Source organism: Leptinotarsa decemlineata, unplaced genomic scaffold (genome assembly GCF_025532065.1).
Source record: "Leptinotarsa decemlineata unplaced genomic scaffold, Ldec_3_MD MMD2_tig00000010_RagTag_RagTag, whole genome shotgun sequence".
NCBI classification, from domain to species: Eukaryota; Metazoa; Arthropoda; class Insecta; order Coleoptera; family Chrysomelidae; genus Leptinotarsa; species Leptinotarsa decemlineata.
Genome location: NW_027412538.1, coordinates 7,189,335 through 7,204,907, shown reverse-complemented (window position 1 = coordinate 7,204,907; position 15,573 = coordinate 7,189,335). Strand labels below are relative to the sequence as shown.

Sequence of the window (15,573 nt, the reverse complement as noted above, 5' to 3'; positions counted from 1 at the left end):
ATTGATGTTTCGCAGATAAGTTTTCCAAAAACTTGAGTGAATCATCAATACCTATGTTTCCTCTGATAAAAATTCAATAATAAGACTCGTTTCGACAAAATCTGTTTAAATCTGTTTAAAAAATCTGCTTTTTCTCAACACCGTTTTATTGTTGGCAACCTCGACACGTGTTTCGATCACCAAGTGATCATCTTCAAGAGAAAGATCTTGAGTTTGATCTATATTGTGAAGGATATCATTGAGTTGAAATTGAGGTTGAAATATCCCGAAAATCGTACTATAATCAACGTCGAAATTTCTAGTTTTATATTGAATGAAATTTTGAAGAGGTGTAGCTCTCTTCAAGATCTATAAACTTTTTTCATTCCTCAGATCTCGAGCCCAAATTTTGTGAACAAGCTGAACGGTGGCCGACACTCGGAAACCTCCAAACAAACTAGTCATAGTGTTAAGAAGAAATGCGTATGTGAATGCCAAAACCAAAACTGTCCGAAGTGTGTCAAGAATCAGGAGAGAAACATCAACAATAACCTTATGAACATCAACAATAACGTTTTGGGCAGCCCTAATATGTTGTCTGTGTCTAGGACCAGTTCAAGGGGAAAGTTACGTCAACAAAGTTCTTCGCAGGGTAGTTTTGAAAGTTTATCGAATTCGCCATGCTTATCTAGAGGTAAGACATTCTTTCTAATAACTTGCTAATAAAGTATATTAAAACTTGTTTTTCTACTATTGCTGCTACCATTTCTACTACTACCTTGAAAGTGGTGTAGTAACCTTTTTCCAACTATAATAAATAAACATTTCTGTTTTTTTTTCATTTTAGACAATTTGGCTTATTATCACAACATATACAAACTAATAGACATATAAATATAATAATAAAGTCTGTTTTTTTATTGATTGTCAATGTCTGTTTATAACTGTAGATATTTGCAACATTAGTTTCAATGAAATGCTACAAAATTTTCCGAATAAGTTCAGTTTTCTACACAAAAACTTCATTTTGTTTTTGCTAATGAAGACATTTCTTCATATTTTTTTATTATTTGTTTGCAGATAGTAGTTCTGAGCAATATACAGACACAACAGGAGTTGATCTGGAAAAATTCATACCTGATACTCTCAATAGAAATGCTAAAGATAGAGCGCTGATGCTTCGTATAGAACAGGAACTAGTCAATCTTGCCAAAGATAGATGGTAAGTAAGAAAACGGTTTAATATTTGGGTTAAAATTGAGATAGAAACTTCAGTTTTCCAGATAGATTCAATATAACATTGAAATGTATTTTCGATTTTCAGTAAAACACACTTTAAATTTCCTCCTATGTCCTCTTACCAGAGGATGTTGGTCCACCGATGTGCAGCCTACTTTGGCATGGAACACAATATCGAACCAACTGGTAAATCAGTAATAGTCAATAAAACGAAATGTACAAGGATACCTGAGGTAGAATTCAAGGATCATGTCAAGGAGGATATCATATTCAGTGAGGAACCAAGACGGTCCATCCTCAAAAGAGATTCCAGTAGCATAGAAGATTATTGGTGAGAACTTCACTTGAATTATTAATATACCTATTTATATTTGCTAGTAAATATATTGTAGAACAAGGTTCAAAAGATTTTATTCTAGTTTTTGGCTAGTTTTGTAATTGTTTTTTATTTGTAGTTTCAAGTCACCCGATAGATGTTTTAGCTTAGAAAGTAGAAGAAGTAAGAGCTTTGAAGAGCGAGAGGAGGAATACGAGAAAGCTAGAAGGAGAATATTCAACAGAGAGGTTTGTGTTTCACCGATTATTATTGCTTTCTACTTTCTGAATGGCTTGATAATTAAAATAATGATTATAGTAAGTAACTCAAATTTTCAAGTTATGTTGATGATATATACTGTATACAGATATAATGTAGAATGATGCAATCACAAACATGTGAGTAGGTTTTTACATTAAATAGTTCAATAGATAATGTTCCCCTATGTAATGTAACCTTTAAAAGTTGAAACTTGCGCTAGCTAAGAATTAGGAAGGTTGTACCTTTCAATATGTGATCCGACTCTACAAGTTACGATATTTGCTTGACAGGTAGAATTGCAACCTCTAGCTCAAAATACATTTATATAAAACAATTTTCCCACACCACAACGAAAGTTCAAATAAAGTCATAGACTAAACAACTATGTTATTTCCAATACCAATTGGAACAGCACAGAGAAGGAATTCCCGCCTCGACATAGGCGTCGGCATATTATTTTTCAGTGGTAGTTTTTCAGTTACTTATTCTTACAATCATAGCAATTGATCACCCCATGAAAAATTTATCTCAACTGAATTTTTCCACCATGGGTGATTATGAAAAACTTCGAAATTTAAGGTAGTTGATTTCCGAGTCGAAAACTCTAAAATACAATGAAAACACAAATAATCACACCGAATTCTCGTCAAACATATATTTACAAAATAATAGAGGCCAACAAAATTGCTAGAAAAATCAAAATGTTTCTTCTCTATATTCGCATGAGGTGTAATCATCATCGGGTTGAATAACGATCGGATTTATGGAACTTTGCACATAATATTTGTTCTCTTCTTTTATAACGTGGGCCACACAGTTCTTCCACACATCACTATTGCCTACTTCATTCACCACTCGCCTCATATTGTCAAGCACCACAGCATTCAAAGTCGGTGACTGATTACATTTCCGCAAGCTTTCTTTCATTGTGGCCCAAACCATTTCAATTGGATTGAACACACAATAGTATGGAGGCAAACATAAGAGAATATGACCACGTGTTTCACACATCGAATCAATAATATACTCTTTTTTGAAAATACGTTGTTTTATGGTCGCCAGTAATACCTTTTTCGTTGGAATCTTTTCGGGTATTTCCATGACATGATTTCGCATGAAATCATGGGTGACAACATCATGGGTATCAAACCAAGTTTCGTCGAGGTAAATTATATGTCTGCTGGATTCTCGGTAGTTTTTCATTCGCCTTAAATAATCTTGTCGGAGTTGAACAATGCGTGTCGATTCCATTATGACCATCCGATTGTTCAATTTTTTATATTTGAAACCACAAGACGATAAGACACCTCGTAGAGTTTCTAAAAATTTGTAATTGTAATCGGGATAGTCAAGTAATTTATTTATTTTATTTATTTATTTGTTTTATTGGTCACAAGTACACCATGGTGTCTGGACAAGTCACATAAAATACACATATATGACATACATAAAATTGTAAATTATAAATTATTTACATTGTAAAATTACAACATGATTACTAACACATGACATATGAAACAAAATTTAAAAGTGAAACATAAACATATTAAGGTCCATATATATTATTAACAAATATGTAAGTCATATTTATAAATAAAAGTTAGGAGTATTATGTAATAATTTGAAACAAATGTAACCAAAAGAATGAAAAATAACAGGAATTGTAATTCAAATTAACTTAGGACAATTCGAAATAATTTACTTCGTAGTAGGCTTTCCTCAACAGAATACTCTTCAGTTTCTTTTTGAATATTTCCAGGTGTGTATCTTTCATTTCAATAGTTAATTTATTGAACAGTCTCATTCCTAGATAATTGCGACTACTACTTGCTAATTTATGTTGTGGAATCAGCAGGTTGTCTCTATTTCTTGTATTATGATTATCACTTTTTAACCTATTGTTGACAAATTAATTTGCAGGTAATGGTTCCACTAATTAATTACCGAAAAATCAATTAGGATAATCATCATTTAACAAACAAAGTCCACATCGGACCAAAAAACTTTAGGTATATAAACAGCTAACCCTTGTCTTTAGATTCAGTATCAATTTGCTTCTCCTGAAGAAGCTAACCTTGTTAGCGAAACGCGCGTCGAGTGCAAAAATATCAGTTTGGTGTTAGGGTAATTGATCTCTAAAAAAAAGTTTTCAAAAATCGGTTTGCGAAACCACTCACTACCTCACCTAACCCCACGAACACACGGCATTGATAAAGAAATATTGTGAAACGGACAAATAATTAGTATTCAGCCAGTCCAGCTAGCCGAGCCTTTATTCCTCAACTACATTTGATAGCACGTTTACTAACTATCTGGGCGACTAGGGGCCACAGGCCAGAAATGTTTATGACCGTACTAGGGACGCTTTGAACATAAAAGCACTGGTAGTATATACATTTCCCATTTGTCGAGCAGTGATTATGAACATCCCTCGTAGTGCTCTTATTTTTATGGCCGTTCCAATTGGGAATGGATAGACTATACTTAGTGATAGTAGTATTAAAAGTTGTAGAAAAACTCTCCAGAACAATGCTATGATCAGTTCTTATACAAGACATATTCATTACAAATCATATTCCTTTTCTACCAATCCATATATCTATATAATTATAATTACAAATTTTGTCACACATTCCTATCTTCAATACCCTTTTACTTTATACTGTTTAAACTTGAATGAAATGTGCTGATCGAATCATTTTCTAATTCTGTCTAGGGGCATATTCAGTTAAATTAGATAATCAAATATGGAAGTATTCAGTTTCGGAAAAATATTCAGAGTTCATTTAGCTAAATTAAATTTCTGATAGTGCTGCAAACAGCCATAATGCTCCAAAGATGGCTCAGGGAGTTATCAATTCAACTTACACAGAACACTGGTTTACCACCTTAGCAGTGCAGTGCGCTAGACTCAAAAGTAAAAACCAATAATTTGATGATAAAGAGAATAATAAATCAGCTCAGTCAGCACATATGTTCCATTCTCGTCAACGACATAAATTAATAAATAGTGTTTCTGCTGTTAAATTCCGTTGTGCCATTGTGAAAAATGCTATTTAGCAGTATTATGAACGCTGAATTTTGATTCAACAAGGTCGATAAGTGGTGGTTTTTATGGCAGATGCAGGACGGATCTTCGGAGGATTTCGGTTGGTCCGAAATGCCTTGGTCGAGTACTGAGAGCGATTGCTCCTCACGATTCAGACTGCAACCACCGGAAATTCATCGACGGCAAACGGGAAAATTGATCAAAGTAAGTGTATCTGAAAGGAATGGTTGTGACGATTTTGTTTTTTTTTTGTTTTTTTTGTATAGTCAGAATGTAAACTTTTGCGGCCGTACATAATTGTGTCAGAGGTATTTTTCGATTTTTTTTGTCATGATATGCAGTATTTTACGCCTGACGTTCGTTTACAACTGCGGTACACATTCTCGTACGCAATGAGGCAACAGACGAGTTGTCATCCATTGGTGATGTGCGTGGCGTCGTTTCTATTGATTGCTTCAAATGATCTGATATGTTCGTAGTTTAGGGCAGGTATCCAGACTGTATTTATGTTAAATCCCTTTTCTTTTCTGTTACTATACATATGCCCCGGGCGACGATTTGTGAGAGAGTCAGGTACATTACAATTCACAGTTAGAGGGGTTTGATATGCCTCTGATATTACTAAATGTCCTCAGGGATTTTTAGACTTAATTTTGTTAGCTTGTGTGTCCAGAATTACATCAATCCGGTCTGATATGCTTATCATACGCAGGAAAGCTTTTCCATTGATATGCCTGAATGGAGTTACCTTAATGTTCTCGTTTCTGGACCGTACTGCTCGCTCGATTTCTGCTTCCCTTTGCTGGCATTTTCAGATAATTTGAGTTTCTTGGAGACACTCTTGGATTCAAAGATGCGTCGAACTAATTAAGTACCAGTTAACTTCTCAAGTACCCTTTTTTTGGCATGGTTGATGGTTCGAGTTTTTATTCAAATATTTGTTTATGCGTGGGTTTTCTGTACACTCTATGGACCCAATGTTATAGTCACTAGTACATCCATTCCATTATGAATTCCTATTCACACTCGACAAAATAAACCCAGTTTCTCAACAAAGCCGATTAGTTTGTATGGTGTGTGGTTTTTCAGGTCAGATGGTAAGAGTACGGCTCTGCCGAACTCTAAAAACCTGTTTCGGCCCCAGCGGGGCAGGCACAAAGTATGTGCTTTGTTGTTTCATCATTTTCCAAACAGAGGCGACACACACTGTCTTCAGACAGTCCAAGTCTCTGCATATGATGATTGGAATGACAGTGACCTGTAAGAAGGCCTGTTAGACATCGTAGTTCATCCCTACTGTAGTCCAACAACTGTTTGGTATCAAGCTTCGAAGGGGTGAATAAACGCCTTGGAGTGAGCCAATCCTGAAGTCTATAAATCTTCTTGCCATCCAGGTGTTCAATGTTTGTTTGGCAAAGCCTAAAGTGATGCCAATGACAGGTTCTGGTCCGATGAAGCTGCTTGCAGCTTCCTTCTTTGCAAGGGAATCAGCAGCCTCATTGCCTTCCAGGCCAGTATGACCAGGAATCCAGACCAGAGACTATCTGTTAAGTCTTCCTATCGAGGAGGGTCGTTTTTGGCAATTTGCTACCAATTTAGACGTTGTTGCTCGGTAGGAGCCAAGAGCTTCCAACGCCGCTTGACTGTCCAAAAATATTTTTATTGACTTGTGTATGAGGTTGGATTCTTCTAATCTCTCCGCACACATTTCAATAGCGTAAATTTCCGCTTGAAATACAGTCGCCTAGGTTCCTAGGCAGGTTGATATCTCTGTCCTGGGTCTGTGACTGAAAACACCTGCACCAGAACCGGAAGGTGTTTTTGATCCATCTATGAACCAACAACTATCTGCTCTTGATATTTCCTTCTCCCGGAGGATCCAGTCCTCTCTACTCGGGAACAGTACCTTATAAGGCGGTTCGCAGTTGACAGTTAGAGGCATAAAGTCAGAGGTCATTTCCATAATGCTGTGACTTCCAGTATCAACCAACAGCCTGTTGCACTCTGCACTAAATTGATTTGTGCAATTGGCAATGTGCACAAGTCTGTATGCAGTCCATCTAGCATCTCTCTCCAGAAAACTGTGAAGAGGAGGTAGATCTAGAAGGATCTCTATGGCTGCTGACGGTGTGGTACTGATGGCACCACTGATGACCAGACAAGCCTGTCTCTGTAAGCCAGAGACCTTCGTCTGGGCCGTTTTCTGTGTTAAAAGAGTTCAACTATGAAAAAAATGAAATTCACTGTGCGGTCAACAATATGGTTTCACTTCTGCTCATTTTGAGGTTCTAACCTCCCAAAGGGCCTCTAATAACACCGAGGATAAACCGAATCCCTTGTAGCTTCATTGAAACCAGTGTCAGTACCCGACTCTCTGAACACAAGCGAAATTGTCGCCTAGAGGTGAGAATATTTTGACATACCCTGCTACATCTCAACAAAAGGCATTCAACTTCTTTCATCTGTAAATACAAATGACTAAAACATTATTTTTTGTACTATGTAGGTACCCTCGATAGCTGCACGTTGCATTGCAGATTTATGATATTTTAGCGATTTTTTTATGGATTTAATATTTACTAAATACTGAGTCACTTCACCCTTCGAGCGGCAGTAAGTTAACGATAAGTAGGAGTATCCTACAACTGTGGGTCTGTTAAAATGGCCAAGGGTTTTGCGGCCGGGTCGTCAAGTTTTGTAATTTTTTCCTGAATACCTAATACAGATACAGGTATTAGCACACCAAACAACCTGAGTCAACATAAATTCCCCTTATGCAGTCGGAATATCTAGTCATCGGAGATTACTCAGAATGTATAAAACTGTAAAGAAGCTAGCCACTAGCGCCAGTGAAAAGAAATTCCAAAAATCCACAGCCTTCAAACCCACAAAATAGTGACACTGTGGGTCTTTTGTTCAGTATTCCAATGCTTCGACATTCAGAGGAACTGACAGCCTTTGATATTATTTACCGCAGTTGTAGACGAAATATCGGATAAACCTGCATTTGAAAGAATACGTAAAACTAGCCATAACACAGAAAAGTTCACATTTTTTTTACTTACCTATCTAGAATAGTTTTATTTTTTGAAATAATTTACTCAGATTTACAATTTTTTTAACCCTATGGAAGCAAATTTGTTTACTTGAAAATGAATCACGCTTTTCAGACTAATTTCAAGAGTGACCCTCTCAAATTTTTTTGTTCATTATGGAACTTTGTCACACATCAACTGGAAACTAAAAAGCAATTAATTTCCTTTTAGGGACACTCGGAAGAGCCTGGTGAGGCGACCAGACCATGTGTATCAAAGAGTTTCAGTTTTGGTGGATATGGAGGCACTATTTCAGTTCTCAGCAGGGGTGATAGCGTAATGTCGACACACAGTGCTGGACCTAGACTACTCACAAAGCAGGGTATGTTGTTAACTATAATTAATTTTTGTCTTCAATTCCATTCCAATTTTCACTTGGAACGTCAGTTGAACTTTAATCATTTCAGTTTAAATTGATCATGATGAAATGAATTAAATGAAAGCAGTTGCTCACTGCGATACAAACCTGATGTTTCTATTTAACAATTTCTGTTTCAATAAATTTACAATAGAGAAAAGACACGACGAAGTAAACTAAGGTAACAATGTCAGTCAACATATAAAATATGTGATTGTTTTGTATTGAACCTTGAACAACACAACTAATAGTTTGATAAATAGACTGTATCAAACAAAAGGGGCCAAATACGTAACCAAATGGAGCTCATTATTGGTATAAGTCAATGTTAAAAACGACGATAAAGGTTTATGTGTATAACTTATTAATGTTTAGTATGATTTGGTTGGAATATGATGATGTTTAAATTAAAAAGGGAACATTTTTCGGAAATGTCTATAATCTATCATATATTATGTTGTGTAGCGTTCCGATGAATGATATTAGTTTCAATTTCATAATGAATGTTTGGAGTATTTAGTGTGTAGGAAAAACTGATTTTTGTTTATTTCCATGTTCATTTGAAAGCAATTGTTTTGAAAGTGAATTTTCTTTCATTTGGAAGTTGATTTGAGAGGGCATTTTTAATCTGATAGAAACTTCTACGCGTGACCTTCACATGTTTTCTAAAAAGAGTTTATTTTGCAGTCAATTTCTTTCTTTGGAAGTTTTCCACATTTTTTTTTTGAAAATGGAAAAGTAGACAGCCATAATGCTTTTTTTCCAGAAATTACGATGTTATCTTCAAAAGCAAGCCTTTCTGGTGAAAAAGGGAACCTTCTTCTTGATCGTTCCACAATGAACACAGAATGTTCAGGATTTTCCTGAACTTACCAGACTATTCTCAAACGACACTCTAGAATTGTAGAATGCGTTCGAACACCTTCGAATGTTCTAGAAATTTCTATAAGTCAAAAAAATTATCCTTATATCTTCAAAAGTATGTCCTTCAGTAAAAAAGCCAACCCTCTTCATGGCAAAAAAATCTAGACGTCGAATGCCAGGTCGGATCGCTAATATTATTTTATAGTTGAATTACTAATTTTTGACTATTTTTTTGAATTTCTTAGGCTGTTTATTGCCGTACGTTCATTTGTTAATGAATGGTGAACACTTTTTTATTGGGAGGAAATGTTGACTGCTTATCTGGAATCAAACAATTGGCATATGCTATAAATAACAACACATGCATTTTTCGAATTTATAATCAAAACTCTGCCTTCCTTCAACCAATTCAATTCAGTATAATTTTGAATTTAATAAAACATAATTAATTATTCATTCAGATATTGTGTTATCGATCATTCACCATTATTTGTATTGGCAGTAGTTTTGTGTAATTCAAATACAAGATGGGGAATCTTTTTGCTGCTTTCTACACTTCTGTTTGTATAATGGGTTCGTTGCCAAATATTTCATAATGCCATGCCAGTTTTCATTGAAAAATTAATTTGTTTATAGTGTTACATAGGTCAACAAATTCATGTGTTTATCCATAGGGTCGACCTAGGCCCTAATTACATATATTATAATTGAAGGACAGATGAAGAGTGAGTCATTGAAGATATCCACATCAGTTTTTTTTATTCCGTATAAAACTTTCAGGCAGAATTATGCTCGTGAAAGGAAGTGGATGAAAATTAATAAAAACTGTCGATAATGAGCAAATATGACATTTAAATAATTTTAATTTGATGATCATCATTGAACATCATAGTTTTAGATTTTTTTTCAGGCAATTTATTGAAAATTTCAAAAGAAATTGAAATCGGATTATTCTTTCCTTTGGTAGTATGTAGTACATCAAGATGAAAATTTCTGGAACTTTTTGTAATATGATCAATAAATTTAGAATTCTTTAATAATCGAATATAACTTCTCAGGAGATTTTTAGACAATTTATACAGGAATATATCTTTTTTGAAAAGTATTGAATAATTCAAAATCAGGTTTCGTTTGGTTTCCGGGTTTTGCCGTGGTCTTTTTTTTAACAACAAAACACAAGTACTACAGGAAAATCCTTAAGGAGATTACATTCACTTGTAAAAACGTTCTCAAGACGTTTATTCCACATAAACGAAGTTTTCCAGATGAAAGAATTCTTAAACAGTGAAGTTCGAGGTGTACTAAGTTGAATCTCAAAACGATGAGCAGCCACAGTTCGTCGCGTATTTCTGATATGTACCGCTCTTTGATGAATCAAATGTGCCAAGTCACTTGAACACTTCCCGTGAAAGTATCTGTGGAAGACCTTTCTTCGATGTTCCAGGCTATCAATGTTGCACGTAATAGTCGCGTCTCCATTCAGACGGATGGCTCTTTTCTGGATGGAATCCAGAATCAGGGCGGGGGCAGAGTTCTATACATGAGAAAAATACTCCAAAGAAGATCTCATCTGAGCTTTATAAAGCATCAAAAGTTGCTGAGGTGTGTACAATTTTCTGGTTCGGAACAGTTTTTCAAGCTTGTAAGAAACAACATTTGCAATTCCAACGACGTGATTGTGCCAAGACATATTGGTGTCCATTTTAAACTCAACAAACTTATCGAAGCAGAAAGCGGAATTGTCTGACCTGACATTATTATATCCGGTTCGGACACATTCATCTATTTGGAAAAAACCGATGCCTGGATTTTTGTGCCATTAAATGGAACCTGGTTATTTTCACCCCAATTCGAAATCACTTCTAGATCCTCATTAAGATATGCAACCTCCTGCTGCTGGTGAAAATGTGTCTTTGTAGCCGATGTCCTAGAATCCAAATGGAATGACAAGTGTGCTGTGTTCAGCAAAGCAATATATTGGATTCTTGTTTTTTTCCAATGAGTCGTTGATATACAATAAAAAGAGGGTTGGAGACAATATGGATCTCTGAGGAACACCAGTGTTGATGGTGGTGAGTATTCGAGAAATATCTTTCGACAGCCACTTGCAGGGAACGATCTTTCAGGACGCTGAAGAACCATACACAAAAATGATCGGACAAGCCACAGCATTGAAGTTTGGCCAGCAAACCCTTATGCCACACACGGTCAAAGACCTTGGGAATATCAACATAACGCAACAGCGTTATTCCAAATATGGGTGACATACGATAGAAGGTCGCCTGTTGATCTTTGTTTCCGAAAGCCTTTGGGTATAATCTTCAAACGTTTCAACTGCAACTGCGGCAGTCGTCTTCAGTAGCATGGTCAAAGTACTTTTCTTGACATGTCAACTGATAACGTTTGGAGATTGTAACGAAAGAAGACCATGGCAAGCCTACATTCGTATAATTCAAAGTCATATTATTATTCGTTTTGTATAATTCCATAGATGAAGTAGTCCTGTTTTTTTAAATATTACCTCCATAGCTTCATGCAAAACTACTGTAGTTTTTTTTTGCATCGTGATGAGGGGATGTGTGCATAGTACCATTGGTAACATACTGAACGGGATAACTACTAAATATTAGAAATTGAATTTGTGTACATAATGTTAACATTAGACGAAAAAGTTTGCTTACTCCCCCAATGTTTCACACAGAATTTTACAGAAGTTCATTTTCCTATCACATCACCAAGTGTATGAATAAAATAACACCATAGTTGAAAGAACTCTTGTTATCGACTTTCTGGACGCATATCAGATTTCTCGATAGATAGTAAGTTCTATTTTTATTTTTTAAATTCTGGTAATTTTTCCCACTCTTCATCTTTAGTTCGATTGGAGAATTATTAATTTAGCACTTACAATGTTTAAAAAAATTATGTATGTTTCTTTGACTAATCTTTATCTTCAATTCGAACCGAGATTCATTAATTTAGTGATGGCAATGTTTATATTCCTTGTAACGTAGGTGCATTTGAAAGTTATCAATGTTTTTTTTGTGACTGTTCTGATTTGCCATTTAGTAGTCTGTTTTGGGTTAGGTGGAAGAACAGATGTTGGTCTGCACCTTCCAGTGACGATTGCCTTACTGAATCTCGCCCATTTACTTTTTTTTAGTTCACATGTATGAATATAACTGAAAATTAATAAAATACCTTTATTATTGTTATTATTATTGTCAATACTTTTTTGATGATGAAACAATTCATACTTTTCACAGCTTGGAGAATTACAGTACAGATGTGAGGTACAGAAAAATTATTAGAATTTTCTGAGTGATTTTTGGGATGGTGAACTCGCTGTTTAAAAAGTAAAGGATTTTTAAGAAGTGAGGGATAAAAAAAATCTTCTGGGATATAATATTAAATATGAGCATATAAGCATATAAGCAAAAATATCCGGCATGTGGCCGGATATTTTTTTCAAACGAGATTCTGAATTTATTATAAGAGAAATCACAAAAATTAAGTTGTAGAGTAAATAAGGTAAATTGATGAATTTTTTATCTTAAAAATTTGATTTATTTTCCTGTAATATCATGGATTGAATGGATACAATAGATTGATGAAAAATTCAAAAGACCATCAATGAAACAAGAAAAAAAATATATCGTACAGTAAAAGTTTCCAGGTAGCAATTAGCTAAATAAGTAAATGACTTCAGAATAAGAAGGTAACATGTGTTAACCAAAAATCAAAATAAAGCAACCAACCCCATATCTCATTACTTTATTGCCAATAGACCAATCCCATTATTTTCTTCCTTGCTTTGATCAGGAAGAATATTTCTAGATTCGGGAGCTAGTTCGGTGTCATGGCGTTTAAGTCCCTCCAGTTCAGGCTACAAATCGCAGTCCCAAATGTCGGAGTCAGTGACACCATCGCCCACATCAACTCCACATCTCATCATGGATGCCAGACAGAACTCCAACTGTAGCAGCGAGAACCAAGATCATCAGGAAATCGACGATAGTGGGGATAATCACGTCGTGTGGGCCGTGACAGACATGCAGAACGTGCCTAGAGGAAGCATTATCATCAATCCTCAGGTTAGGCTTAATTTATTTAATGTTGAAATTTTATACTTGCGCTGTTCTTGCATAATATTGAGAGCAAGGGAGAGATAAAGAGGGTAAAACTGTAATGTATTGTGTCTTCAAAAAATAAGGTGAATTTTCATTTTTTTTCAAAAAAATGCATTCATTCATCAGTTTTTTTGTCCCTTACAAAGTAGTCCCTCTCAGATATAGAACACTTATGCCAGCGTTTTGTACACTTGTTAAGGGTAACTCTCACAAAACAAGTGTCATTTAAATACGTTATGGTGGAATTACATAGTATTAAAAAGTTTAAAGCTCAATATATGTTAACGAGATAATGCTCAAAGGTGAAGTACATATTTTTTTCAAAAAAACATCTGTAATAAATCATTATCTAGAATAATAATTAGCGATTATTATCGATGAAAGATTCGTTTTCGTAAACCCTGTGTAATAAAACAAATTTAATATTTTCAGACCGGAAAACCATTGAAGAATGATGACGGCACCATATACCACTATGATCCTACCAATATACCGGCCACTATATGTCAGATGTTCGGCAAAGCTCCACCATCGCCTCAGAGGACTCAGCAGCCTCAGTCTACTTGCAAAGAAAATTTGTCGCAGTCTCCTAAAAAAACACGTTCTATTAGATCTTCACCCGCTTCGAAGTCTCATCTCACAAATAGCTCGACCAGTCCGATCATGCCTTTCTCACCAACTTTGGTTAACTCTTCAGGGTCTCAAAATCGGTAAGGATAGTTTATGATTGAACTGATTAATGAACATTTATGTATTGCAATACACAGTACTTCTATACAATTCATGAGTTTACGAAGGTGTGAAGTACTTGTAGACTGAGACATTGATCATGTGATATATGCATAGACTTGTGAATCACTATTTCCACCATCTAATGTAAATTGGATATTTTCTTCAATATTTTCTCAAATTAAAAAGGAATATTTCATTCACTATTTTCATATAGAGGATTTTAGACAAAGTCAAATGGAATATAGAAAGAACTAAAATTTTGCCCGTTCCAAAATTGAAGGTCGAGTCTCAGTTGTATTGCCAATTGCATATGCAGGAAATTTTCTGTGAAGATTCCTGCACTGACGCCTGTCGGATATAATCCAACGCCCTTCGTGGTATTAGCCAGGGGAGTAATTGTTTTCTGATAGTCGTCAGTCCATTCAACCTACTGTGTAGGTATGTTCGAGACTGGCTTGAACGTTTAAAGTTCATTTCTTTAGATTTAATATCTATGTATCTGTCAAGGGAATAATCAGCTCATTCGCCCTATCAAATATTTCTCTACAGCATGTTTTGTATGTAGGAGTAAAAATTTCATCTAGGTTCATTTAATTTCTTATTCAAAAGCCTTGTTTAAATGTCTGAAAGTGAACTCTTCATGAGTAATGATGATGAGTAATGGAATTGAAGAAAGTTCAAGATGAAAGTATCACATCATTCCACTTTTTTCCAAAGATAATTTACAAAATCGTGACCAGTGTTTCGTTATACAATTGCTTCTGGTATTAATCACGCTTGGACTATCCCAACATTATTTAATAACACTTTATTTCAAAGACAATTTACGAAACCGCGACCAGTGTTTCATTATATAATCGCTTCTGTTATTAGTCACGCTTGAAGTATCAAATCATTATTCAATAACCCTTTTTTCCAAAAACAATTCACGAAACTGCAACCAGTGTTTCATTATACAATTGCTTCTGGTATTAGTCACGCTGGAACTATCACAACATTATTTAATAACACTTCATTCCAAAGACAATTTACGAAACCTCGACCAGTGTTTCATTATATAATCGCTTCTGTTATTAGTCACGGTTGAAGTATCAAATCATTATTCAATAACCCTTTTTTCCGAAAACAATTCACGAAACTGCAACCAGTGTTTCATTATACAATTGCTTCTGGAATTAGTCACGCTGGAACTATCACAACATTATTTAATAACACTTCATTTCAAAGACAATTTACGAAACCTCGACTAGTGTTTCATTATATAATCGCTTCTGTTATTAATCATGGTTGAAGTATCAAATCATTATTCAATAACCCTTTTTTCCAAAAACAATTCACGAAACTGCAACCAGTGTTTCATTATACAATTGCTTCTGGAATTAGTCACGCTGGAACTATCCCAACATTATTTAATAACACTTTATTTCAAAGACAATTTACGAAACTGCAACCAGTGTTTCATCATATAATCGCTTCTGGTATTAGTCACGGTTGAAGTATCAAATCATTATTCAATAACCCTTTTTTCCAAAAACAATTCACGAAACTGC

General features: G+C 35.0%; 1 protein-coding gene across 10 annotated transcripts in view; it reads left to right on the top strand.

The window, feature by feature from the left end:
- Positions 1-15,573, top strand: part of enc (R3H domain containing protein encore) — a 97,921-nt gene that overhangs the window by 61,742 nt on the left and 20,606 nt on the right. For 6 of the 10 annotated variants that reach the window (XR_012464576.1, XR_012464572.1, XR_012464575.1 and 3 more), the window contains 8 exons: positions 373-673; positions 1,060-1,201; positions 1,304-1,549; positions 1,674-1,782; positions 4,890-5,048; positions 8,111-8,261; positions 12,984-13,255; positions 13,724-14,001. Coding sequence is in view for 1 of the 10 variants with exons in the window: in XM_074171303.1 (XP_074027404.1) it covers positions 373-673; positions 1,060-1,201; positions 1,304-1,549; positions 1,674-1,782; positions 4,890-5,048; positions 8,111-8,261; positions 12,984-13,255; positions 13,724-14,001 (1,658 nt within the window). In the remaining 9 variants the exon portion in view is untranslated. The remainder of the gene's footprint in view (positions 1-372; positions 674-1,059; positions 1,202-1,303; positions 1,550-1,673; positions 1,783-4,889; positions 5,049-8,110; positions 8,262-12,983; positions 13,256-13,723; positions 14,002-15,573) is intronic. The other 4 variants (XR_012464578.1, XR_012464577.1, XR_012464579.1 and 1 more) reach the window with 4 other exon arrangements.